General features: G+C 45.4%; 1 protein-coding gene across 1 annotated transcript; it reads right to left on the bottom strand.

Annotated features, from left to right (window-relative positions):
- Nucleotides 1-2,443: 2,443 nt before the first annotated feature.
- Nucleotides 2,444-25,266, bottom strand: LOC138357249 (mucin-17-like). Its single transcript, XM_069313911.1, has 9 exons — nucleotides 24,994-25,266; nucleotides 22,110-22,544; nucleotides 19,229-19,663; nucleotides 16,349-16,783; nucleotides 13,467-13,901; nucleotides 10,587-11,021; nucleotides 7,704-8,138; nucleotides 4,873-5,307; nucleotides 2,444-2,731 (listed from the first exon to the last, which is right to left on the bottom strand). Exons 1-9 carry the CDS (start codon nucleotides 25,264-25,266, stop codon nucleotides 2,444-2,446), a joined length of 3,606 nt encoding a protein of 1,201 aa, XP_069170012.1.
- Between the last annotated feature and the right edge of the window lie 569 nt (nucleotides 25,267-25,835).

Below are 25,835 nucleotides of genomic sequence, written 5' to 3'. Positions count from 1 at the left end.
TAGGCTTCGCAACTATTAAGAGAGTGGAAACATTTTGTTGCTGTTTGGCGCTCTCGGCTAGTGATCTGAATAGTTTTTTATTTGGTGTTGATAATCCTTATGCTTTGGCGGCATTTATAGATATGTTCTTATAGACAATTTTATTGCGAACACAGTGATACCAAAGTTAAATACGTGCGCCTTCAATTATTGTCAGGACAGTCAAAAAAGTGTACACTTTTTCGGTCTTACCGCATAGGCGCGCGAAGCGCCGAAAGCATCTGGGGTATGATTTTTTTTTGAACGCTGAGAGCGCGAAAGTGTTATTTAAAATGTCTGAAATGTCGGAAATTTGACTCCTGAGCGTGATTTTTGAGCCGAATTCTGACTCTCTGCACCTATTTTCAGTTTCAAATTACGACGTTTCATACCGAAAATATGCCAATTACTGTAAACGGCGATGGGTCATATTTTGCCCAAACCCCCCTGCAGTTTTTAAAATGTCTGAAATGTCGGAAATTTGACTCCTGAGCGTGATTTTTGAGCCGAATTCTGACTCTCTGCACCTATTTTCAGTTTCAAATTACGACTTTTCATACCGAAAATATGCCAATTACTGAAAACGACGATGGGTCATATTTTGCCCAAACCCCCCTGCAGTTTTTAAACACTTTGGCGCATTCCTGCAGACCGTCGTTGTCACCAATATTATTAATCACACCGCACGCGTGCCCTCTCGGGAGTCACGAGCAAAAATATTTGTATAAAATCCATTTACAGTCTCCGTGGTGTAGTGGTAAGACACTCGCCTGGCGTTCCGCGAGCGCTATGTCATGGGTTCGTATCCTGGCCGGGGAGGATTTACTGGGCGCAATTCCTTAACTGTAGCCTCTGTTTAACGCAACAGTAAAATGTGTACTTGGATGAAAAAACGATTCTTCGCGGCAGGGGATCGTATTCCAGGGACGTGCCCGAAACGCTACGTGTACTAGTGGCTGTACATGAATGTAACAACTCTTGTATATATCTCAAAAAAAAAAAAATTATTATCCGATCAACTTGGGAATAGTTTACAAATGTTTGCCATGAAATTTTCGTTTTCTCTAATAGCCGAACAGCTTAATAAAGAAAACGGCGTGGCAGTGAATCATCGTGGTAAAACAATTGTATTATTGACACGACGAGTATAATCGACGTAGTTTTTATAAATGTTGCCGGTCGAACGCATCCTTATGTGACCATTAATACCTACGTTCTTATAGAACATACTATTGCGAGCACATTGGTACAAAAATGGAATACATACATCGACAAATAATGTCAGGACAGTGAATTGAATATACACTTTTCAAAGCGAGTTTCGCCCATATGCCGCCGCGGTAACACTTCGGCCACTTCCCACACTGTTTTGGGTGGGCTCGAATCGAATTAAATATAGGACAAGATACCCTTCGGGTGAGCTTTGAAGTGGGTATAAGTAAAGAATAGCTTGGGTGAGAGGAAGCGTCGGTAGTTGTAGAGATAGAGCCAGGGCTAGACCCAGCTGCGCGGCTGAATATGAGGCTACTTGAACACCTGGTCGGCTTAGGCTTGGCGGCAGGATCCAGAGGGAGGGGCGGCGGTGTGAGGTCTTCTTTCCTCATGATGTGTGGAGTCTTCTTTCTTCTTAGGAGTTGAAGTCTTCTTTCTTCTTTGAAGCTGAAGTCTTCTTTCTTCTTTGAAGCTGGAGTCTTCCGTCTTCTGTCTTGCACGTTGGTCTGCTCCGAAGCTTGCAGGGGTTCCACCACCTCAAAACGAGCAAAATTAGGTCCCTATACCCCTAAAGAGGGGGGGGGGTGAAGGCGGCTACCTTCGGGCGAATCTGGTGCTGAAGCTAGGCTGGTTATTTTTCTTTGTTCTTTTGCGTGGAGTTTGGTCTGTTGGCGTGCTTGGTGAAGGTGTGGGTCTTGTCGCTTTCACATTCGTTCAAGTCTTCTCTTGCTGCTCGCCATACGCTGTTGCACATCAGGGTCTTCATGTGTGTTACTACCCTGGTAACAGTTTCCTCGCCGTTTCTGTGTTTCTTCGTTATTGTTCCTGCTTCCACGTCCAGGATTGACAATGGTTCTTCTGTGTCCTTGGGGTCGTGAATCAGGAATCTGCGTGAGGATTGCAGACCTTCTAGGCTTACTGGGTAGATCGATTCTTGGTCGTATTCTGACAATTCGAAGCCGTCGCCCTCCTCGTTTCCATATACTGGGTCCCTCAGTGGTACATGAAATTCTTGCATTCTTGGGTCAGCGTTTTCTTCGACAAAACTCATGACAGTAGTGTATGGGTTGAACAATTTCGGGGCTGCTATGCTGGTAGTCACTTTGGGTTCAGGTGCGATGACAGTTGATGGTTCAGCAGATGTTGAGATCGGTTGAGAAGCCGTCGGAGTGCTGTCGTTTGCCGTAGTCGGGTTTGCTGGTGTAGGGTTGGCCTATGTTGTAGTAGAGCAGGTGAACATGGCCTCTGGTATCACAAACGGTGGTAGGTTGTTCTCCTTGTATAGTTCCTTGAGTATTTCATATCGTAGTCTGAGATCTCCACCTAAGAGCGCCGTTGCGAAGTGTATCAGGGCTGCAACAGTGCTATCAGGGGTGGCTGCTGGCGGCGTGAGTGAGGACGGCTGGCTGGCTGGGTTGAGAGGTGTTATCTGTGACCTTGAGTGGCTGGCCCGGGAGCTGCTGGTCCAGTAGTTTAGTTGTGCGCCGCTCGCATGGGAAAGCTACGACATTGAATCTATATTTATATGCATATGTCCGTGTAGAGAATTTTATTGCGATTCCAATGATACCACAATTAGCGATGTAGGACAACTGTAGGCTTCGCAACTATTAAGAGAGTGGAAACATTTTGTTGCTGTTTGGCGCTCTCGGCTAGTGATCTGAATAGTTTTTTATTTGGTGTTGATAATCCTTATGCTTTGGCGGCATTTTATAGATATGTTCTTATAGACAATTTTATTGCGAACACAGTGATACCAAAGTTAAATACGTGCGCCTTCAATTATTGTCAGGACAGTCAATTAATTGTTACAATAATTGACAATAATTGACAATAATTGACAGTCAAAAAAGTGTACACTTTTTCGGTCTTACCGCATAGGCGCGCGAAGCGCCGAAAGCATCTGGGGTATGATTTTTTTTTGAACGCCGAGAGCGCGAAAGTGTTATTTAAAATGTCTGAAATGTCGGAAATTTGACTCCTGAGCGTGATTTTTGAGCCAAATTCTGACTCTCTGCACCTATTTTCAGTTTCAAATTACGACGTTTCATACCGAAAATATGCCAATTACTGTAAACGGCGATGGGTCATATTTTGCCCAAACCCCCCTGCAGTTTTTAAAATGTCTGAAATGTCGGAAATTTGACTCCTGAGCGTGATTTTTGAGCCGAATTCTGACTCTCTGCACCTATTTTCAGTTTCAAATTACGACTTTTCATACCGAAAATATGCCAATTACTGAAAACGACGATGGGTCATATTTTGCCCAAACCCCCCTGCAGTTTTTAAACACTTTGGCGCATTCCTGCAGACCGTCGTTGTCACCAATATTATTAATCACACCGCACGCGTGCCCCTCTCGGGAGTCACGAGCAAAATATTTGTATAAAATCCATTTACAGTCTCCGTGGTGTAGTGGTAAGACACTCGCCTGGCGTTCCGCGAGCGCTATGTCATGGGTTCGTATCCTGGCCGGGGAGGATTTACTGGGCGCAATTCCTTAACTGTAGCCTCTGTTTAACGCAACAGTAAAATGTGTACTTGGATGAAAAAACGATTCTTCGCGGCAGGGGATCGTATTCCAGGGACCTGCCCGAAAACGCTACGTGTACTAGTGGCTGTACATGAATGTAACAACTCTTGTATATATCTCAAAAAAAAAAAAATTATTATCCGATCAACTTGGGAATAGTTTACAAATGTTTGCCATGAAATTTTCGTTTTCTCTAATAGCCGAACAGCCTAATAAAGAAAACGGCGTGGTAAAACAATTGTATTATTGACACGACGAGTATAATCGACGTAGTTTTTATAAATGTTGCCGGTCGAACGCATCCTTATGTGACCATTAATACCTACGTTCTTATAGAACATACTATTGCGAGCACATTGGTACAAAAATGAAATACATACATCGACAAATAATGTCAGGACAGTGAATTGAATATACACTTTTCAAAGCGAGTTTCGCCCATATGCCGCCGCGGGTAACACTTCGGCCACTTCCCACACTGTTTTGGGTGGGCTCGAATCGAATTAAATATAGGACAAGATACCCTTCGGGTGAGCTTTGAAGTGGGTATAAGTAAAGAATAGCTTGGGTGAGAGGAAGCGTCGGTAGTTGTAGAGATAGAGCCAGGGCTAGACCCAGCTGCGCGGCTGAATATGAGGCTACTTGAACACCTGGTCGGCTTAGGCTTGGCGGGCAGGGTCCAGAGGGAGGGGCGGCGGTGTGAGGTCTTCTTTCCTCATGATGTGTGGAGTCTTCTTTCTTCTTAGGAGTTGAAGTCTTCTTTCTTCTTTGAAGCTGAAGTCTTCTTTCTTCTTTGAAGCTGGAGTCTTCCGTCTTCTGTCTTGCACGTTGGTCTGCTCCGAAGCTTGCAGGGGTTCCACCACCTCAAAACGAGCAAAATTAGGTCCCTATACCCCTAAAGAGGGGGGGGGGGGTGAAGGCGGCTACCTTCGGGCGAATCTGGTGCTGAAGCTAGGCTGGTTATTTTTCTTTGTTCTTTTGCGTGGAGTTTGGTCTGTTGGCGTGCTTGGTGAAGGTGTGGGTCTTGTCGCTTTCACATATTCGTTCAAGTCTTCTCTTGCTGCTCGCCATACGCTGTTGCACATCAGGGTTTTCATGTGTGTTACTACCCTGGTAACAGTTTCCTCGCCGTTTCTGTGTTTCTTCGTTATTGTTCCTGCTTCCACGTCCAGGATTGACAATGGTTCTTCTGTGTCCTTGGGGTCGTGAATCAGGAATCTGCGTGGGGATTGCAGACCTTCTAGGCTTACTGGGTAGATCGATTCTTGGTCGTATTCTGACAATTCGAAGCCGTCGCCCTCCTCGTTTCCATATACTGGGTCCCTCAGTGGTACATGAAATTCTTGCATTCTTGGGTCAGCGTTTTCTTCGACAAAACTCATGACAGTAGTGTATGGGTTGAACAATTTCGGGGCTGCTATGCTGGTAGTCACTTTGGGTTCAGGTGCGATGACAGTTGATGGTTCAGCAGATGTTGAGATCGGTTGAGAAGCCGTCGGAGTGCTGTCGTTTGCCGTAGTCGGGTTTGCTGGTGTAGGGTTGGCCTATGTTGTAGTAGAGCAGGTGAACATGGCCTCTGGTATCACAAACGGTGGTAGGTTGTTCTCCTTGTATAGTTCCTTGAGTATTTCATATCGTAGTCTGAGATCTCCACCTGAGAGCGCCGTTGCGAAGTGTATCAGGGCTGCAACAGTGCTATCAGGGGTGGCTGCTGGCGGCGTGAGTGAGGACGGCTGGCTGGCTGGGTTGAGAGGTGTTGTCTGTGACCTTGAGTGGCTGGCCCGGGAGCTGCTGGTCCAGTAGTTTAGTTGTGCGCCGCTCGCATGGGTGGGCTACGACATTGAATCTATATTTATATGCATATGTCCGTGTAGAGAATTTTATTGCGATTCCAATGATACCACAATTAGCGATGTAGGACAACTGTAGGCTTCGCAACTATTAAGAGAGTGGAAACATTTTGTTGCTGTTTGGCGCTCTCGGCTAGTGATCTGAATAGTTTTTTATTTGGTGTTGATAATCCTTATGCTTTGGCGGCATTTTATAGATATGTTCTTATAGACAATTTTATTGCGAACACAGTGATACCAAAGTTAAATACGTGCGCCTTCAATTATTGTCAGGACAGTCAAAAAAGTGTACACTTTTTCGGTCTTACCGCATAGGCGCGCGAAGCGCCGAAAGCATCTGGGGTATGATTTTTTTTTGAACGCCGAGAGCGCGAAAGTGTTATTTAAAATGTCTGAAATGTCGGAAATTTGACTCCTGAGCGTGATTTTTGAGCCGAATTCTGACTCTCTGCACCTATTTTCAGTTTCAAATTACGACGTTTCATACCGAAAATATGCCAATTACTGTAAACGGCGATGGGTCATATTTTGCCCAAACCCCCTGCAGTTTTTAAAATGTCTGAAATGTCGGAAATTTGACTCCTGAGCGTGATTTTTGAGCCGAATTCTGACTCTCTGCACCTATTTTCAGTTTCAAATTACGACTTTTCATACCGAAAATATGCCAATTACTGAAAACGACGATGGGTCATATTTTGCCCAAACCCCCCTGCAGTTTTTAAACACTTTGGCGCATTCCTGCAGACCGTCGTTGTCACCAATATTATTAATCACACCGCACGCGTGCCCCTCTCGGGAGTCACGAGCAAAAATATTTGTATAAAATCCATTTACAGTCTCCGTGGTGTAGTGGTAAGACACTCGCCTGGCGTTCCGCGAGCGCTATGTCATGGGTTCGTATCCTGGCCGGGGAGGATTTACTGGGCGCAATTCCTTAACTGTAGCCTCTGTTTAACGCAACAGTAAAATGTGTACTTGGATGAAAAAAACGATTCTTCGCGGCAGGGGATCGTATTCCAGGGACGTGCCTGAAACGCTACGTGTACTAGTGGCTGTACATGAATGTAACAACTCTTGTATATATCTCAAAAAAAAAAAAAATTATTATCCGATCAACTTGGGAATAGTTTACAAATGTTTGCCATGAAATTTTCGTTTTCTCTAATAGCCGAACAGCTTAATAAAGAAAACGGCGTGGCAGTGAATCATCGTGGTAAAACAATTGTATTATTGACACGACGAGTATAATCGACGTAGTTTTTATAAATGTTGCCGGTCGAACGCATCCTTATGTGACCATTAATACCTACGTTCTTATAGAACATACTATTGCGAGCACATTGGTACAAAAATGGAATACATACATCGACAAATAATGTCAGGACAGTGAATTGAATATACACTTTTCAAAGCGAGTTTCGCCCATATGCCGCCGCGGTAACACTTCGGCCACTTCCCACACTGTTTTGGGTGGGCTCGAATCGAATTAAATATAGGACAAGATACCCTTCGGGTGAGCTTTGAAGTGGGTATAAGTAAAGAATAGCTTGGGTGAGAGGAAGCGTCGGTAGTTGTAGAGATAGAGCCAGGGCTAGACCCAGCTGCGCGGCTGAATATGAGGCTACTTGAACACCTGGTCGGCTTAGGCTTGGCGGGCAGGATCCAGAGGGAGGGGCGGCGGTGTGAGGTCTTCTTTCCTCATGATGTGTGGAGTCTTCTTTCTTCTTAGGAGTTGAAGTCTTCTTTCTTCTTTGAAGCTGAAGTCTTCTTTCTTCTTTGAAGCTGGAGTCTTCCGTCTTCTGTCTTGCACGTTGGTCTGCTCCGAAGCTTGCAGGGGTTCCACCACCTCAAAACGAGCAAAATTAGGTCCCTATACCCCTAAAGAGGGGGGGGGGTGAAGGCGGCTACCTTCGGGCGAATCTGGTGCTGAAGCTAGGCTGGTTATTTTTCTTTGTTCTTTTGCGTGGAGTTTGGTCTGTTGGCGTGCTTGGTGAAGGTGTGGGTCTTGTCGCTTTCACATATTCGTTCAAGTCTTCTCTTGCTGCTCGCCATACGCTGTTGCACATCAGGGTCTTCATGTGTGTTACTACCCTGGTAACAGTTTCCTCGCCGTTTCTGTGTTTCTTCGTTATTGTTCCTGCTTCCACGTCCAGGATTGACAATGGTTCTTCTGTGTCCTTGGGGTCGTGAATCAGGAATCTGCGTGAGGATTGCAGACCTTCTAGGCTTACTGGGTAGATCGATTCTTGGTCGTATTCTGACAATTCGAAGCCGTCGCCCTCCTCGTTTCCATATACTGGGTCCCTCAGTGGTACATGAAATTCTTGCATTCTTGGGTCAGCGTTTTCTTCGACAAAACTCATGACAGTAGTGTATGGGTTGAACAATTTCGGGGCTGCTATGCTGGTAGTCACTTTGGGTTCAGGTGCGATGACAGTTGATGGTTCAGCAGATGTTGAGATCGGTTGAGAAGCCGTCGGAGTGCTGTCGTTTGCCGTAGTCGGGTTTGCTGGTGTAGGGTTGGCCTATGTTGTAGTAGAGCAGGTGAACATGGCCTCTGGTATCACAAACGGTGGTAGGTTGTTCTCCTTGTATAGTTCCTTGAGTATTTCATATCGTAGTCTGAGATCTCCACCTAAGAGCGCCGTTGCGAAGTGTATCAGGGCTGCAACAGTGCTATCAGGGGTGGCTGCTGGCGGCGTGAGTGAGGACGGCTGGCTGGCTGGGTTGAGAGGTGTTGTCTGTGACCTTGAGTGGCTGGCCCGGGAGCTGCTGGTCCAGTAGTTTAGTTGTGCGCCGCTCGCATGGGTGGGCTACGACATTGAATCTATATTTATATGCATATGTCCGTGTAGAGAATTTTATTGCGATTCCAATGATACCACAATTAGCGATGTAGGACAACTGTAGGTTTCGCAACTATTAAGAGAGTGGAAACATTTTGTTGCTGTTTGGCACTCTCGGCTTGTGATCTGAATAGTTTTTTATTTGGTGTTGATAATCCTTATGCTTTGGCGGCATTTTATAGATATGTTCTTATAGACAATTTTATTGCGAACACAGTGATACCAAAGTTAAATACGTGCGCATTCAATTATTGTCAGGACAGTCAATTAATTGTTACAATAATTGACAATAATTGACAATAATTGACAGTCAAAAAAGTGTACACTTTTTCGGTCTTACCGCATAGGCGCGCGAAGCGCCTAAAGCATCTGGGGTATGATTTTTTTTTGAACGCCGAGAGCGCGAAAGTGTTATTTAAAATGTCTGAAATGTCGGAAATTTGACTCCTGAGCGTGATTTTTGAGCCGAATTCTGACTCTCTGCACCTATTTTCAGTTTCAAATTACGACGTTTCATACCGAAAATATGCCAATTACTGTAAACGGCGATGGGTCATATTTTGCCCAAACCCCCCTGCAGTTTTTAAAATGTCTGAAATGTCGGAAATTTGACTCCTGAGCGTGATTTTTGAGCCGAATTCTGACTCTCTGCACCTATTTTCAGTTTCAAATTACGACTTTTCATACCGAAAATATGCCAATTACTGAAAACGACGATGGGTCATATTTTGCCCAAACCCCCCTGCAGTTTTTAAACACTTTGGCGCATTCCTGCAGACCGTCGTTGTCACCAATATTATTAATCACACCGCACGCGTGCCCCTCTCGGGAGTCACGAGCAAAAATATTTGTATAAAATCCATTTACAGTCTCCGTGGTGTAGTGGTAAGACACTCGCCTGGCGTTCCGCGAACGCTGTCATGGGTTCGTATCCTGACCGGGGAGGATTTACTGGGCGCAATTCCTTAACTGTAGCCTCTGTTTAACGCAACAGTAAAATGTGTACTTGGATGAAAAAACGATTCTTCGCGGCAGGGGATCGTATTCCAGGGACCTGCCCGAAACGCTACGTGTACTAGTGGCTGTACATGAATGTAACAACTCTTGTATATATCTCAAAAAAAAAAAAAAAAAATTATTATCCGATCAACTTGGGAATAGTTTACAAATGTTTGCCATGAAATTATTCGTTTTCTCTAATAGCCGAACAGCTTAATAAAGAAAACGGCGTGGCAGTGAATCATCGTGGTAAAACAATTGTATTATTGACACGACGAGTATAATCGACGTAGTTTTTATAAATGTTGCCGGTCGAACGCATCCTTATGTGACCATTAATACCTACGTTCTTATAGAACATACTATTGCGAGCACATTGGTACAAAAATGAAATACATACATCGACAAATAATGTCAGGACAGTGAATTGAATATACACTTTTCAAAGCGAGTTTCGCCCATATGCCGCCGCGGGTAACACTTCGGCCACTTCCCACACTGTTTTGGGTGGGCTCGAATCGAATTAAATATAGGACAAGATACCCTTCGGGTGAGCTTTGAAGTGGGTATAAGTAAAGAATAGCTTGGGTGAGAGGAAGCGTCGGTAGTTGTAGAGATAGAGCCAGGGCTAGACCCAGCTGCGCGGCTGAATATGAGGCTACTTGAACACCTGGTCGGCTTAGGCTTGACGGGCAGGGTCCAGAGGGAGGGGCGGCGGTGTGAGGTCTTCTTTCCTCATGATGTGTGGAGTCTTCTTTCTTCTTAGGAGTTGAAGTCTTCTTTCTTCTTTGAAGCTGAAGTCTTCTTTCTTCTTTGAAGCTGGAGTCTTCCGTCTTCTGTCTTGCACGTTGGTCTGCTCCGAAGCTTGCAGGGGTTCCACCACCTCAAAACGAGCAAAATTAGGTCCCTATACCCCTATAGAGGGGGGGGGGGTGAAGGCGGCTACCTTCGGGCGAATCTGGTGCTGAAGCTAGGCTGGTTATTTTTCTTTGTTCTTTTGCGTGGAGTTTGGTCTGTTGGCGTGCTTGGTGAAGGTGTGGGTCTTGTCGCTTTCACATATTCGTTCAAGTCTTCTCTTGCTGCTCGCCATACGCTGTTGCACATCAGGGTCTTCATGTGTGTTACTACCCTGGTAACAGTTTCCTCGCCGTTTCTGTGTTTCTTCGTTATTGTTCCTGCTTCCACGTCCAGGATTGACAATGGTTCTTCTGTGTCCTTGGGGTCGTGAATCAGGAATCTGCGTGGGGATTGCAGACCTTCTAGGCTTACTGGGTAGATCGATTCTTGGTCGTATTCTGACAATTCGAAGCCGTCGCCCTCCTCGTTTCCATATACTGGGTCCCTCAGTGGTACATGAAATTCTTGCATTCTTGGGTCAGCGTTTTCTTCGACAAAACTCATGACAGTAGTGTATGGGTTGAACAATTTCGGGGCTGCTATGCTGGTAGTCACTTTGGGTTCAGGTGCGATGACAGTTGATGGTTCAGCAGATGTTGAGATCGGTTGAGAAGCCGTCGGAGTGCTGTCGTTTGCCGTAGTCGGGTTTGCTGGTGTAGGGTTGGCCTATGTTGTAGTAGAGCAGGTGAACATGGCCTCTGGTATCACAAACGGTGGTAGGTTGTTCTCCTTGTATAGTTCCTTGAGTATTTCATATCGTAGTCTGAGATCTCCACCTGAGAGCGCCGTTGCGAAGTGTATCAGGGCTGCAACAGTGCTATCAGGGGTGGGTGCTGGCGGCGTGAGTGAGGACGGCTGGCTGGCTGGGTTGAGAGGTGTTGTCTGTGACCTTGAGTGGCTGGCCCGGGAGCTGCTGGTCCAGTAGTTTAGTTGTGCGCCGCTCGCATGGGTGGGCTACGACATTGAATCTATATTTATATGCATATGTCCGTGTAGAGAATTTTATTGCGATTCCAATGATACCACAATTAGCGATGTAGGACAACTGTAGGCTTCGCAACTATTAAGAGAGTGGAAACATTTTGTTGCTGTTTGGCGCTCTCGGCTAGTGATCTGAATAGTTTTTTATTTGGTGTTGATAATCCTTATGCTTTGGCGGCATTTTATAGATATGTTCTTATAGACAATTTTATTGCGAACACAGTGATACCAAAGTTAAATACGTGCGCCTTCAATTATTGTCAGGACAGTCAATTAATTGTTACAATAATTGACAATAATTGACAATAATTGACAGTCAAAAAAGTGTACACTTTTTCGGTCTTACCGCATAGGCGCGCGAAGCGCCGAAAGCATCTGGGGTATGATTTTTTTTTGAACGCCGAGAGCGCGAAAGTGTTATTTAAAATGTCTGAAATGTCGGAAATTTGACTCCTGAGCGTGATTTTTGAGCCGAATTCTGACTCTCTGCACCTATTTTCAGTTTCAAATTACGACGTTTCATACCGAAAATATGCCAATTACTGTAAACGGCGATGGGTCATATTTTGCCCAAACCCCCCTGCAGTTTTTAAAATGTCTGAAATGTCGGAAATTTGACTCCTGAGCGTGATTTTTGAGCCGAATTCTGACTCTCTGCACCTATTTTCAGTTTCAAATTACGACTTTTCATACCGAAAATATGCCAATTACTGAAAACGACAATGGGTCATATTTTGCTCAAACCCCCCTGCAGTTTTTAAACACTTTGGCGCATACCTGCAGACCGTCGTTGTCACCAATATTATTAATCACACCGCACGCGTGCCCCTCTCGGGAGTCACGAGCAAAAATATTTGTATAAAATCCATTTACAGTCTCCGTGGTGTATTGGTAAGACACTCGCTTGGCGTTCCGCGAGCGCTATGTCATGGGTTCGTATCCTGGCCGGGGAGGATTTACTGGGCGCAATTCCTTAACTGTAGCCTCTGTTTAACGCAACAGTAAAATGTGTACTTGGATGAAAAAACGATTCTTCGCGGCAGGGGATCGTATTCCAGGGACGTGCCCGAAACGCTACGTGTACTAGTGGCTGTACATGAATGTAACAACTCTTGTATATATCTCAAAAAAAAAAAAAATTATTATCCGATCAACTTGGGAATAGTTTACAAATGTTTGCCATGAAATTTTCGTTTTCTCTAATAGCCGAACAGCTTAATAAAGAAAACGGCGTGGCAGTGAATCATCGTGGTAAAACAATTGTATTATTGACACGACGAGTATAATCGACGTAGTTTTTATAAATGTTGCCGGTCGAACGCATCCTTATGTGACCATTAATACCTACGTTCTTATAGAACATACTATTGCGAGCACATTGGTACAAAAATGAAATACATACATCGACAAATAATGTCAGGACAGTGAATTGAATATACACTTTTCAAAGCGAGTTTCGCCCATATGCCGCCGCGGGTAACACTTCGGCCACTTCCCACACTGTTTTGGGTGGGCTCGAATCGAATTAAATATAGGACAAGATACCCTTCGGGTGAGCTTTGAAGTGGGTATAAGTAAAGAATAGCTTGGGTGAGAGGAAGCGTCGGTAGTTGTAGAGATAGAGCCAGGGCTAGACCCAGCTGCGCGGCTGAATATGAGGCTACTTGAACACCTGGTCGGCTTAGGCTTGGACGGGCAGGGTCCAGAGGGAGGGGCGGCGGTGTGAGGTCTTCTTTCCTCATGATGTGTGGAGTCTTCTTTCTTCTTAGGAGTTGAAGTCTTCTTTCTTCTTTGAAGCTGAAGTCTTCTTTCTTCTTTGAAGCTGGAGTCTTCCGTCTTCTGTCTTGCACGTTGGTCTGCTCCGAAGCTTGCAGGGGTTCCACCACCTCAAAACGAGCAAAATTAGGTCCCTATACCCCTAAAGAGGGGGGGGGGTGAAGGCGGCTACCTTCGGGCGAATCTGGTGCTGAAGCTAGGCTGGTTATTTTTCTTTGTTCTTTTGCGTGGAGTTTGGTCTGTTGGCGTGCTTGGTGAAGGTGTGGGTCTTGTCGCTTTCACATATTCGTTCAAGTCTTCTCTTGCTGCTCGCCATACGCTGTTGCACATCAGGGTCTTCATGTGTGTTACTACCCTGGTAACAGTTTCCTCGCCGTTTCTGTGTTTCTTCGTTATTGTTCCTGCTTCCACGTCCAGGATTGACAATGGTTCTTCTGTGTCCTTGGGGTCGTGAATCAGGAATCTGCGTGGGGATTGCAGACCTTCTAGGCTTACTGGGTAGATCGATTCTTGGTCGTATTCTGACAATTCGAAGCCGTCGCCCTCCTCGTTTCCATATACTGGGTCCCTCAGTGGTACATGAAATTCTTGCATTCTTGGGTCAGCGTTTTCTTCGACAAAACTCATGACAGTAGTGTATGGGTTGAACAATTTCGGGGCTGCTATGCTGGTAGTCACTTTGGGTTCAGGTGCGATGACAGTTGATGGTTCAGCAGATGTTGAGATCGGTTGAGAAGCCGTCGGAGTGCTGTCGTTTGCCGTAGTCGGGTTTGCTGGTGTAGGGTTGGCCTATGTTGTAGTAGAGCAGGTGAACATGGCCTCTGGTATCACAAACGGTGGTAGGTTGTTCTCCTTGTATAGTTCCTTGAGTATTTCATATCGTAGTCTGAGATCTCCACCTGAGAGCGCCGTTGCGAAGTGTATCAGGGCTGCAACAGTGCTATCAGGGGTGGGTGCTGGCGGCGTGAGTGAGGACGGCTGGCTGGCTGGGTTGAGAGGTGTTGTCTGTGACCTTGAGTGGCTGGCCCGGGAGCTGCTGGTCCAGTAGTTTAGTTGTGCGCCGCTCGCATGGGTGGGCTACGACATTGAATCTATATTTATATGCATATGTCCGTGTAGAGAATTTTATTGCGATTCCAATGATACCACAATTAGCGATGTAGGACAACTGTAGGCTTCGCAACTATTAAGAGAGTGGAAACATTTTGTTGCTGTTTGGCGCTCTCGGCTAGTGATCTGAATAGTTTTTTATTTGGTGTTGATAATCCTTATGCTTTGGCGGCATTTTATAGATATGTTCTTATAGACAATTTTATTGCGAACACAGTGATACCAAAGTTAAATACGTGCGCCTTCAATTATTGTCAGGGACAGTCAATTAATTGTTACAATAATTGACAATAATTGACAATAATTGACAGTCAAAAAAGTGTACACTTTTTCGGTCTTACCGCATAGGCGCGCGAAGCGCCAAAAGCATCTGGGGTATGATTTTTTTTTGAACGCCGAGAGCGCGAAAGTGTTATTTAAAATGTCTGAAATGTCGGAAATTTGACTCCTGAGCGTGATTTTTGAGCCGAATTCTGACTCTCTGCACCTATTTTCAGTTTCAAATTACGACGTTTCATACCGAAAATATGCCAATTACTGTAAACGGCGATGGGTCATATTTTGCCCAAACCCCCCTGCAGTTTTTAAAATGTCTGAAATGTCGGAAATTTGACTCCTGAGCGTGATTTTTGAGCCGAATTCTGACTCTCTGCACCTATTTTCAGTTTCAAATTACGACTTTTCATACCGAAAATATGCCAATTACTGAAAACGACGATGGGTCATATTTTGCCCAAACCCCCCTGCAGTTTTTAAACACTTTGGCGCATTCCTGCAGACCGTCGTTGTCACCAATATTATTAATCACACCGCACGCGTGCCCCTCTCGGGAGTCACGAGCAAAATTATTTGTATAAAATCCATTTACAGTCTCCGTGGTGTAGTGGTAAGACACTCGCCTGGCGTTCCGCGAGCGCTATGTCATGGGTTCGTATCCTGGCCGGGGAGGATTTACTGGGCGCAATTCCTTAACTGTAGCCTCTGTTTAACGCAACAGTAAAATGTGTACTTGGATGAAAAAACGATTCTTCGCGGCAGGGGATCGTATTCCAGGGACCTGCCCGAAACGCTACGTGTACTAGTGGCTGTACATGAATGTAACAACTCTTGTATATATCTCAAAAAAAAAAAAAAAATTATTATCCGATCAACTTGGGAATAGTTTACAAATGTTTGCCATGAAATTTTTGTTTTCTCTAATAGCCGAACAGCTTAATAAAGAAAACGGCATGGCAGTGAATCATCGTGGTAAAACAATTGTATTATTGACACGACGAGTATAATCGACGTAGTTTTTATAAATGTTGCCGGTCGAACGCATCCTTATGTGACCATTAATACCTACGTTCTTATAGAACATACTATTGCGAGCACATTGGTACAAAAATGAAATACATACATCGACAAATAATGTCAGGACAGTGAATTGAATATACACTTTTCAAAGCGAGTTTCGCCCATATGCCGCCGCGGGTAACACTTCGGCCACTTCCCACACTGTTTTGGGTGGGCTCGAATCGAATTAAATATAGGACAAGATACCCTTCGGGTGAGCTTTGAAGTGGGTATAAGTAAAGAATAGCTTGGGTGAGAGGAAGCGTCGGTAGTTGTAGAGATAGAGCCAGGGCTAGACCCAGCTGCGCGGCTGAATATGAGGCTACTTGAACACCTGGTCGGCTTAGGCTTGGCGGGCAGGGTCCAGAGGGAGGGGCGGCGGTGTGAGGTCTTCTTCCTCATGATGTGTGGAGTCTTCTTTCTTCTTAGGAGTTGAAGTCTTCTTTCTTCTTTGAAGCTGAAGTCTTCTTTCTTCTTTGAAGCTGGAGTCTTCCGTCTTCTGTCTTGCACGTTGGTCTGCTCCGAAGCTTGCAGGGGTTCCACCACCTCAAAACGAGCAAAATTAGGTCCCTATACCCCTAAAGAGGGGGGGGGGGTGAAGGCGGCTACCTTCGGGCGAATCTGGTGCTGAAGCTAGGCTGGTTATTTTTCTTTGTTCTTTTGCGTGGAGTTTGGTCTGTTGGCGTGCTTGGTGAAGGTGTGGGTCTTGTCGCTTTCACATATTCGTTCAAGTCTTCTCTTGCTGCTCGCCATACGCTGTTGCACATCAGGGTCTTCATGTGTGTTACTACCCTGGTAACAGTTTCCTCGCCGTTTCTGTGTTTCTTCGTTATTGTTCCTGCTTCCACGTCCAGGATTGACAATGGTTCTTCTGTGTCCTTGGGGTCGTGAATCAGGAATCTGCGTGGGGATTGCAGACCTTCTAGGCTTACTGGGTAGATCGATTCTTGGTCGTATTCTGACAATTCGAAGCCGTCGCCCTCCTCGTTTCCATATACTGGGTCCCTCAGTGGTACATGAAATTCTTGCATTCTTGGGTCAGCGTTTTCTTCGACAAAACTCATGACAGTAGTGTATGGGTTGAACAATTTCGGGGCTGCTATGCTGGTAGTCACTTTGGGTTCAGGTGCGATGACAGTTGATGGTTCAGCAGATGTTGAGATCGGTTGAGAAGCCGTCGGAGTGCTGTCGTTTGCCGTAGTCGGGTTTGCTGGTGTAGGGTTGGCCTATGTTGTAGTAGAGCAGGTGAACATGGCCTCTGGTATCACAAACGGTGGTAGGTTGTTCTCCTTGTATAGTTCCTTGAGTATTTCATATCGTAGTCTGAGATCTCCACCTGAGAGCGCCGTTGCGAAGTGTATCAGGGCTGCAACAGTGCTATCAGGGGTGGCTGCTGGCGGCGTGAGTGAGGACGGCTGGCTGGCTGGGTTGAGAGGTGTTGTCTGTGACCTTGAGTGGCTGGCCCGGGAGCTGCTGGTCCAGTAGTTTAGTTGTGCGCCGCTCGCATGGGTGGGCTACGACATTGAATCTATATTTATATGCATATGTCCGTGTAGAGAATTTTATTGCGATTCCAATGATACCACAATTAGCGATGTAGGACAACTGTAGGCTTCGCAACTATTAAGAGAGTGGAAACATTTTGTTGCTGTTTGGCGCTCTCGGCTAGTGATCTGAATAGTTTTTTATTTGGTGTTGATAATCCTTATGCTTTGGCGGCATTTTATAGATATGTTCTTATAGACAATTTTATTGCGAACACAGTGATACCAAAGTTAAATACGTGCGCCTTCAATTATTGTCAGGACAGTCAATTAATTGTTACAATAATTGACAATAATTGACAATAATTGACAGTCAAAAAAGTGTACACTTTTTCGGTCTTACCGCATAGGCGCGCGAAGCGCCAAAAGCATCTGGGGTATGATTTTTTTTTGAACGCTGAGAGCGCGAAAGTGTTATTTAAAATGTCTGAAATGTCGGAAATTTGACTCCTGAGCGTGATTTTTGAGCCGAATTCTGACTCTCTGCACCTATTTTCAGTTTCAAATTACGACGTTTCATACCGAAAATATGCCAATTACTGTAAACGGCGATGGGTCATATTTTGCCCAAACCCCCCTGCAGTTTTTAAAATGTCTGAAATGTCGGAAATTTGACTCCTGAGCGTGATTTTTGAGCCGAATTCTGACTCTCTGCACCTATTTTCAGTTTCAAATTACGACTTTTCATACCGAAAATATGCCAATTACTGAAAACGACGATGGGTCATATTTTGCCCAAACCCCCCTGCAGTTTTTAAACACTTTGGCGCATTCCTGCAGACCGTCGTTGTCACCAATATTATTAATCACACCGCACGCGTGCCCCTCTCGGGAGTCACGAGCAAAATTATTTGTATAAAATCCATTTACAGTCTCCGTGGTGTAGTGGTAAGACACTCGCCTGGCGTTCCGCGAGCGCTATGTCATGGGTTCGTATCCTGGCCGGGGAGGATTTACTGGGCGCAATTCCTTAACTGTAGCCTCTGTTTAACGCAACAGTAAAATGTGTACTTGGATGAAAAAACGATTCTTCGCGGCAGGGGATCGTATTCCAGGGACCTGCCCGAAACGCTACGTGTACTAGTGGCTGTACATGAATGTAACAACTCTTGTATATATCTCAAAAAAAAAAAAAAAATTATTATCCGATCAACTTGGGAATAGTTTACAAATGTTTGCCATGAAATTTTTGTTTTCTCTAATAGCCGAACAGCTTAATAAAGAAAACGGCGTGGCAGTGAATCATCGTGGTAAAACAATTGTATTATTGACACGACGAGTATAATCGACGTAGTTTTTATAAATGTTGCCGGTCGAACGCATCCTTATGTGACCATTAATACCTACGTTCTTATAGAACATACTATTGCGAGCACATTGGTACAAAAATGAAATACATACATCGACAAATAATGTCAGGACAGTGAATTGAATATACACTTTTCAAAGCGAGTTTCGCCCATATGCCGCCGCGGGTAACACTTCGGCCACTTCCCACACTGTTTGGGTGGGCTCGAATCGAATTAAATATAGGACAAGATACCCTTCGGGTGAGCTTTGAAGTGGGTATAAGTAAAGAATAGCTTGGGTGAGAGGAAGCGTCGGTAGTTGTAGAGATAGAGCCAGGGCTAGACCCAGCTGCGCGGCTGAATATGAGGCTACTTGAACACCTGGTCGGCTTAGGCTTGGCGGGCAGGGTCCAGAGGGAGGGGCGGCGGTGTGAGGTCTTCTTTCCTCATGATGTGTGGAGTCTTCTTTCTTCTTAGGAGTTGAAGTCTTCTTTCTTCTTTGAAGCTGAAGTCTTCTTTCTTCTTTGAAGCTGGAGTCTTCCGTCTTCTGTCTTGCACGTTGGTCTGCTCCGAAGCTTGCAGGGGTTCCACCACCTCAAAACGAGCAAAATTAGGTCCCTATACCCCTAAAGAGGGGGGGGGGTGAAGGCGGCTACCTTCGGGCGAATCTGGTGCTGAAGCTAGGCTGGTTATTTTTCTTTGTTCTTTTGCGTGGAGTTTGGTCTGTTGGCGTGCTTGGTGAAGGTGTGGGTCTTGTCGCTTTCACATATTCGTTCAAGTCTTCTCTTGCTGCTCGCCATACGCTGTTGCACATCAGGGTCTTCATGTGTGTTACTACCCTGGTAACAGTTTCCTCGCCGTTTCTGTGTTTCTTCGTTATTGTTCCTGCTTCCACGTCCAGGATTGACAATGGTTCTTCTGTGTCCTTGGGGTCGTGAATCAGGAATCTGCGTGGGGATTGCAGACCTTCTAGGCTTACTGGGTAGATCGATTCTTGGTCGTATTCTGACAATTCGAAGCCGTCGCCCTCCTCGTTTCCATATACTGGGTCCCTCAGTGGTACATGAAATTCTTGCATTCTTGGGTCAGCGTTTTCTTCGACAAAACTCATGACAGTAGTGTATGGGTTGAACAATTTCGGGGCTGCTATGCTGGTAGTCACTTTGGGTTCAGGTGCGATGACAGTTGATGGTTCAGCAGATGTTGAGATCGGTTGAGAAGCCGTCGGAGTGCTGTCGTTTGCCGTAGTCGGGTTTGCTGGTGTAGGGTTGGCCTATGTTGTAGTAGAGCAGGTGAACATGGCCTCTGGTATCACAAACGGTGGTAGGTTGTTCTCCTTGTATAGTTCCTTGAGTATTTCATATCGTAGTCTGAGATCTCCACCTGAGAGCGCCGTTGCGAAGTGTATCAGGGCTGCAACAGTGCTATCAGGGGTGGCTGCTGGCGGCGTGAGTGAGGACGGCTGGCTGGCTGGGTTGAGAGGTGTTGTCTGTGACCTTGAGTGGCTGGCCCGGGAGCTGCTGGTCCAGTAGTTTAGTTGTGCGCCGCTCGCATGGGTGGGCTACGACATTGAATCTATATTTATATGCATATGTCCGTGTAGAGAATTTTATTGCGATTCCAATGATACCACAATTAGCGATGTAGGACAACTGTAGGCTTCGCAACTATTAAGAGAGTGGAAACATTTTGTTGCTGTTTGGCGCTCTCGGCTAGTGATCTGAATAGTTTTTTATTTGGTGTTGATAATCCTTATGCTTTGGCGGCATTTTATAGATATGTTCTTATAGACAATTTTATTGCGAACACAGTGATACCAAAGTTAAATACGTGCGCCTTCAATTATTGTCAGGACAGTCAATTAATTGTTACAATAATTGACAATAATTGACAATAATTGACAGTCAAAAAAGTGTACACTTTTTCGGTCTTACCGCATAGGCGCGCGAAGCGCCAAAAGCATCTGGGGTATGATTTTTTTTGAACGCCGAGAGCGCGAAAGTGTTATTTAAAATGTCTGAAATGTCGGAAATTTGACTCCTGAGCGTGATTTTTGAGCCGAATTCTGACTCTCTGCACCTATTTTCAGTTTCAAATTACGACGTTTCATACCGAAAATATGCCAATTACTGTAAACGGCGATGGGTCATATTTTGCCCAAACCCCCCTGCAGTTTTTAAAATGTCTGAAATGTCGGAAATTTGACTCCTGAGCGTGATTTTTGAGCCGAATTCTGACTCTCTGCACCTATTTTCAGTTTCAAATTACGACTTTTCATACCGAAAATATGCCAATTACTGAAAACGACGATGGGTCATATTTTGCCCAAACCCCCCTGCAGTTTTTAAACACTTTGGCGCATTCCTGCAGACCGTCGTTGTCACCAATATTATTAATCACACCGCACGCGTGCCCCTCTCGGGAGTCACGAGCAAAATTATTTGTATAAAATCCATTTACAGTCTCCGTGGTGTAGTGGTAAGACACTCGCCTGGCGTTCCGCGAGCGCTATGTCATGGGTTCGTATCCTGGCCGGGGAGGATTTACTGGGCGCAATTCCTTAACTGTAGCCTCTGTTTAACGCAACAGTAAAATGTGTACTTGGATGAAAAAAACGATTCTTCGCGGCAGGGGATCGTATTCCAGGGACCTGCCCGAAACGCTACGTGTACTAGTGGCTGTACATGAATGTAACAACTCTTGTATATATCTCAAAAAAAAAAAAAAAATTATTATCCGATCAACTTGGGAATAGTTTACAAATGTTTGCCATGAAATTTTTGTTTTCTCTAATAGCCGAACAGCTTAATAAAGAAAACGGCGTGGCAGTGAATCATCGTGGTAAAACAATTGTATTATTGACACGACGAGTATAATCGACGTAGTTTTTATAAATGTTGCCGGTCGAACGCATCCTTATGTGACCATTAATACCTACGTTCTTATAGAACATACTATTGCGAGCACATTGGTACAAAAATGAAATACATACATCGACAAATAATGTCAGGACAGTGAATTGAATATACACTTTTCAAAGCGAGTTTCGCCCATATGCCGCCGCGGGTAACACTTCGGCCACTTCCCACACTGTTTTGGGTGGGCTCGAATCGAATTAAATATAGGACAAGATACCCTTCGGGTGAGCTTTGAAGTGGGTATAAGTAAAGAATAGCTTGGGTGAGAGGAAGCGTCGGTAGTTGTAGAGATAGAGCCAGGGCTAGACCCAGCTGCGCGGCTGAATATGAGGCTACTTGAACACCTGGTCGGCTTAGGCTTGGCGGGCAGGGTCCAGAGGGAGGGGCGGCGGTGTGAGGTCTTCTTTCCTCATGATGTGTGGAGTCTTCTTTCTTCTTAGGAGTTGAAGTCTTCTTTCTTCTTTGAAGCTGAAGTCTTCTTTCTTCTTTGAAGCTGGAGTCTTCCGTCTTCTGTCTTGCACGTTGGTCTGCTCCGAAGCTTGCAGGGGTTCCACCACCTCAAAACGAGCAAAATTAGGTCCCTATACCCCTAAAGAGGGGGGGGGGTGAAGGCGGCTACCTTCGGGCGAATCTGGTGCTGAAGCTAGGCTGGTTATTTTTCTTTGTTCTTTTGCGTGGAGTTTGGTCTGTTGGCGTGCTTGGTGAAGGTGTGGGTCTTGTCGCTTTCACATATTCGTTCAAGTCTTCTCTTGCTGCTCGCCATACGCTGTTGCACATCAGGGTCTTCATGTGTGTTACTACCCTGGTAACAGTTTCCTCGCCGTTTCTGTGTTTCTTCGTTATTGTTCCTGCTTCCACGTCCAGGATTGACAATGGTTCTTCTGTGTCCTTGGGGTCGTGAATCAGGAATCTGCGTGGGGATTGCAGACCTTCTAGGCTTACTGGGTAGATCGATTCTTGGTCGTATTCTGACAATTCGAAGCCGTCGCCCTCCTCGTTTCCATATACTGGGTCCCTCAGTGGTACATGAAATTCTTGCATTCTTGGGTCAGCGTTTTCTTCGACAAAACTCATGACAGTAGTGTATGGGTTGAACAATTTCGGGGCTGCTATGCTGGTAGTCACTTTGGGTTCAGGTGCGATGACAGTTGATGGTTCAGCAGATGTTGAGATCGGTTGAGAAGCCGTCGGAGTGCTGTCGTTTGCCGTAGTCGGGTTTGCTGGTGTAGGGTTGGCCTATGTTGTAGTAGAGCAGGTGAACATGGCCTCTGGTATCACAAACGGTGGTAGGTTGTTCTCCTTGTATAGTTCCTTGAGTATTTCATATCGTAGTCTGAGATCTCCACCTGAGAGCGCCGTTGCGAAGTGTATCAGGGCTGCAACAGTGCTATCAGGGGTGGCTGCTGGCGGCGTGAGTGAGGACGGCTGGCTGGCTGGGTTGAGAGGTGTTGTCTGTGACCTTGAGTGGCTGGCCCGGGAGCTGCTGGTCCAGTAGTTTAGTTGTGCGCCGCTCGCATGGGTGGGCTACGACATTGAATCTATATTTATATGCATATGTCCGTGTAGAGAATTTTATTGCGATTCCAATGATACCACAATTAGCGATGTAGGACAACTGTAGGCTTCGCAACTATTAAGAGAGTGGAAACATTTTGTTGCTGTTTGGCGCTCTCGGCTAGTGATCTGAATAGTTTTTTATTTGGTGTTGATAATCCTTATGCTTTGGCGGCATTTTATAGATATGTTCTTATAGACAATTTTATTGCGAACACAGTGATACCAAAGTTAAATACGTGCGCCTTCAATTATTGTCAGGACAGTCAATTAATTGTTACAATAATTGACAATAATTGACAATAATTGACAGTCAAAAAAGTGTACACTTTTTCGGTCTTACCGCATAGGCGCGCGAAGCGCCAAAAGCATCTGGGGTATGATTTTTTTTTGAACGCCGAGAGCGCGAAAGTGTTATTTAAAATGTCTGAAATGTCGGAAATTTGACTCCTGAGCGTGATTTTTGAGCCGAATTCTGACTCTCTGCACCTATTTTCAGTTTCAAATTACGACGTTTCATACCGAAAATATGCCAATTACTGTAAACGGCGATGGGTCATATTTTGCCCAAACCCCCCTGCAGTTTTTAAAATGTCTGAAATGTCGGAAATTTGACTCCTGAGCGTGATTTTTGAGCCGAATTCTGACTCTCTGCACCTATTTTCAGTTTCAAATTACGACTTTTCATACCGAAAATATGCCAATTACTGAAAACGACGATGGGTCATATTTTGCCCAAACCCCCCTGCAGTTTTTAAACACTTTGGCGCATTCCTGCAGACCGTCGTTGTCACCAATATTATTAATCACACCGCACGCGTGCCCCTCTCGGGAGTCACGAGCAAAAATTATTTGTATAAAATCCATTTACAGTCTCCGTGGTGTAGTGGTAAGACACTCGCCTGGCGTTCCGCGAGCGCTATGTCATGGGTTCGTATCCTGGCCGGGGAGGATTTACTGGGCGCAATTCCTTAACTGTAGCCTCTGTTTAACGCAACAGTAAAATGTGTACTTGGATGAAAAAACGATTCTTCGCGGCAGGGGATCGTATTCCAGGGACCTGCCCGAAACGCTACGTGTACTAGTGGCTGTACATGAATGTAACAACTCTTGTATATATCTCAAAAAAAAAAAAAAAAATTATTATCCGATCAACTTGGGAATAGTTTACAAATGTTTGCCATGAAATTTTTGTTTTCTCTAATAGCCGAACAGCTTAATAAAGAAAACGACGTGGCAGTGAATCATCGTGGTAAAACAATTGTATTATTGACACGACGAGTATAATCGACGTAGTTTTTATAAATGTTGCCGGTCGAACGCATCCTTATGTGACCATTAATACCTACGTTCTTATAGAACATACTATTGCGAGCACATTGGTACAAAAATGAAATACATACATCGACAAATAATGTCAGGACAGTGAATTGAATATACACTTTTCAAAGCGAGTTTCGCCCATATGCCGCCGCGGGTAACACTTCGGCCACTTCCCACACTGTTTTGGGTGGGCTCGAATCGAATTAAATATAGGACAAGATACCCTTCGGGTGAGCTTTGAAGTGGGTATAAGTAAAGAATAGCTTGGGTGAGAGGAAGCGTCGGTAGTTGTAGAGATAGAGCCAGGGCTAGACCCAGCTGCGCGGCTGAATATGAGGCTACTTGAACACCTGGTCGGCTTAGGCTTGGCGGGCAGGGTCCAGAGGGAGGGGCGGCGGTGTGAGGTCTTCTTTCCTCATGATGTGTGGAGTCTTCTTTCTTCTTAGGAGTTGAAGTCTTCTTTCTTCTTTGAAGCTGAAGTCTTCTTTCTTCTTTGAAGCTGGAGTCTTCCGTCTTCTGTCTTGCACGTTGGTCTGCTCCGAAGCTTGCAGGGGTTCCACCACCTCAAAACGAGCAAAATTAGGTCCCTATACCCCTAAAGAGGGGGGGGGGGTGAAGGCGGCTACCTTCGGGCGAATCTGGTGCTGAAGCTAGGCTGGTTATTTTTCTTTGTTCTTTTGCGTGGAGTTTGGTCTGTTGGCGTGCTTGGTGAAGGTGTGGGTCTTGTCGCTTTCACATATTCGTTCAAGTCTTCTCTTGCTGCTCGCCATACGCTGTTGCACATCAGGGTCTTCATGTGTGTTACTACCCTGGTAACAGTTTCCTCGCCGTTTCTGTGTTTCTTCGTTATTGTTCCTGCTTCCACGTCCAGGATTGACAATGGTTCTTCTGTGTCCTTGGGGTCGTGAATCAGGAATCTGCGTGGGGATTGCAGACCTTCTAGGCTTACTGGGTAGATCGATTCTTGGTCGTATTCTGACAATTCGAAGCCGTCGCCCTCCTCGTTTCCATATACTGGGTCCCTCAGTGGTACATGAAATTCTTGCATTCTTGGGTCAGCGTTTTCTTCGACAAAACTCATGACAGTAGTGTATGGGTTGAACAATTTCGGGGCTGCTATGCTGGTAGTCACTTTGGGTTCAGGTGCGATGACAGTTGATGGTTCAGCAGATGTTGAGATCGGTTGAGAAGCCGTCGGAGTGCTGTCGTTTGCCGTAGTCGGGTTTGCTGGTGTAGGGTTGGCCTATGTTGTAGTAGAGCAGGTGAACATGGCCTCTGGTATCACAAACGGTGGTAGGTTGTTCTCCTTGTATAGTTCCTTGAGTATTTCATATCGTAGTCTGAGATCTCCACCTGAGAGCGCCGTTGCGAAGTGTATCAGGGCTGCAACAGTGCTATCAGGGGTGGCTGCTGGCGGCGTGAGTGAGGACGGCTGGCTGGCTGGGTTGAGAGGTGTTGTCTGTGACCTTGAGTGGCTGGCCCGGGAGCTGCTGGTCCAGTAGTTTAGTTGTGCGCCGCTCGCATGGGTGGGCTACGACATTGAATCTATATTTATATGCATATGTCCGTGTAGAGAATTTTATTGCGATTCCAATGATACCACAATTAGCGATGTAGGACAACTGTAGGCTTCGCAACTATTAAGAGAGT

This window comes from Procambarus clarkii, chromosome 76, assembly GCF_040958095.1.
Source record: "Procambarus clarkii isolate CNS0578487 chromosome 76, FALCON_Pclarkii_2.0, whole genome shotgun sequence".
Taxonomy (NCBI): domain Eukaryota; kingdom Metazoa; phylum Arthropoda; class Malacostraca; order Decapoda; family Cambaridae; genus Procambarus; species Procambarus clarkii.
The sequence above is the reverse complement of the archived record's forward strand: the minus strand, read 5'-3'. Positions and strand labels throughout refer to the sequence as shown.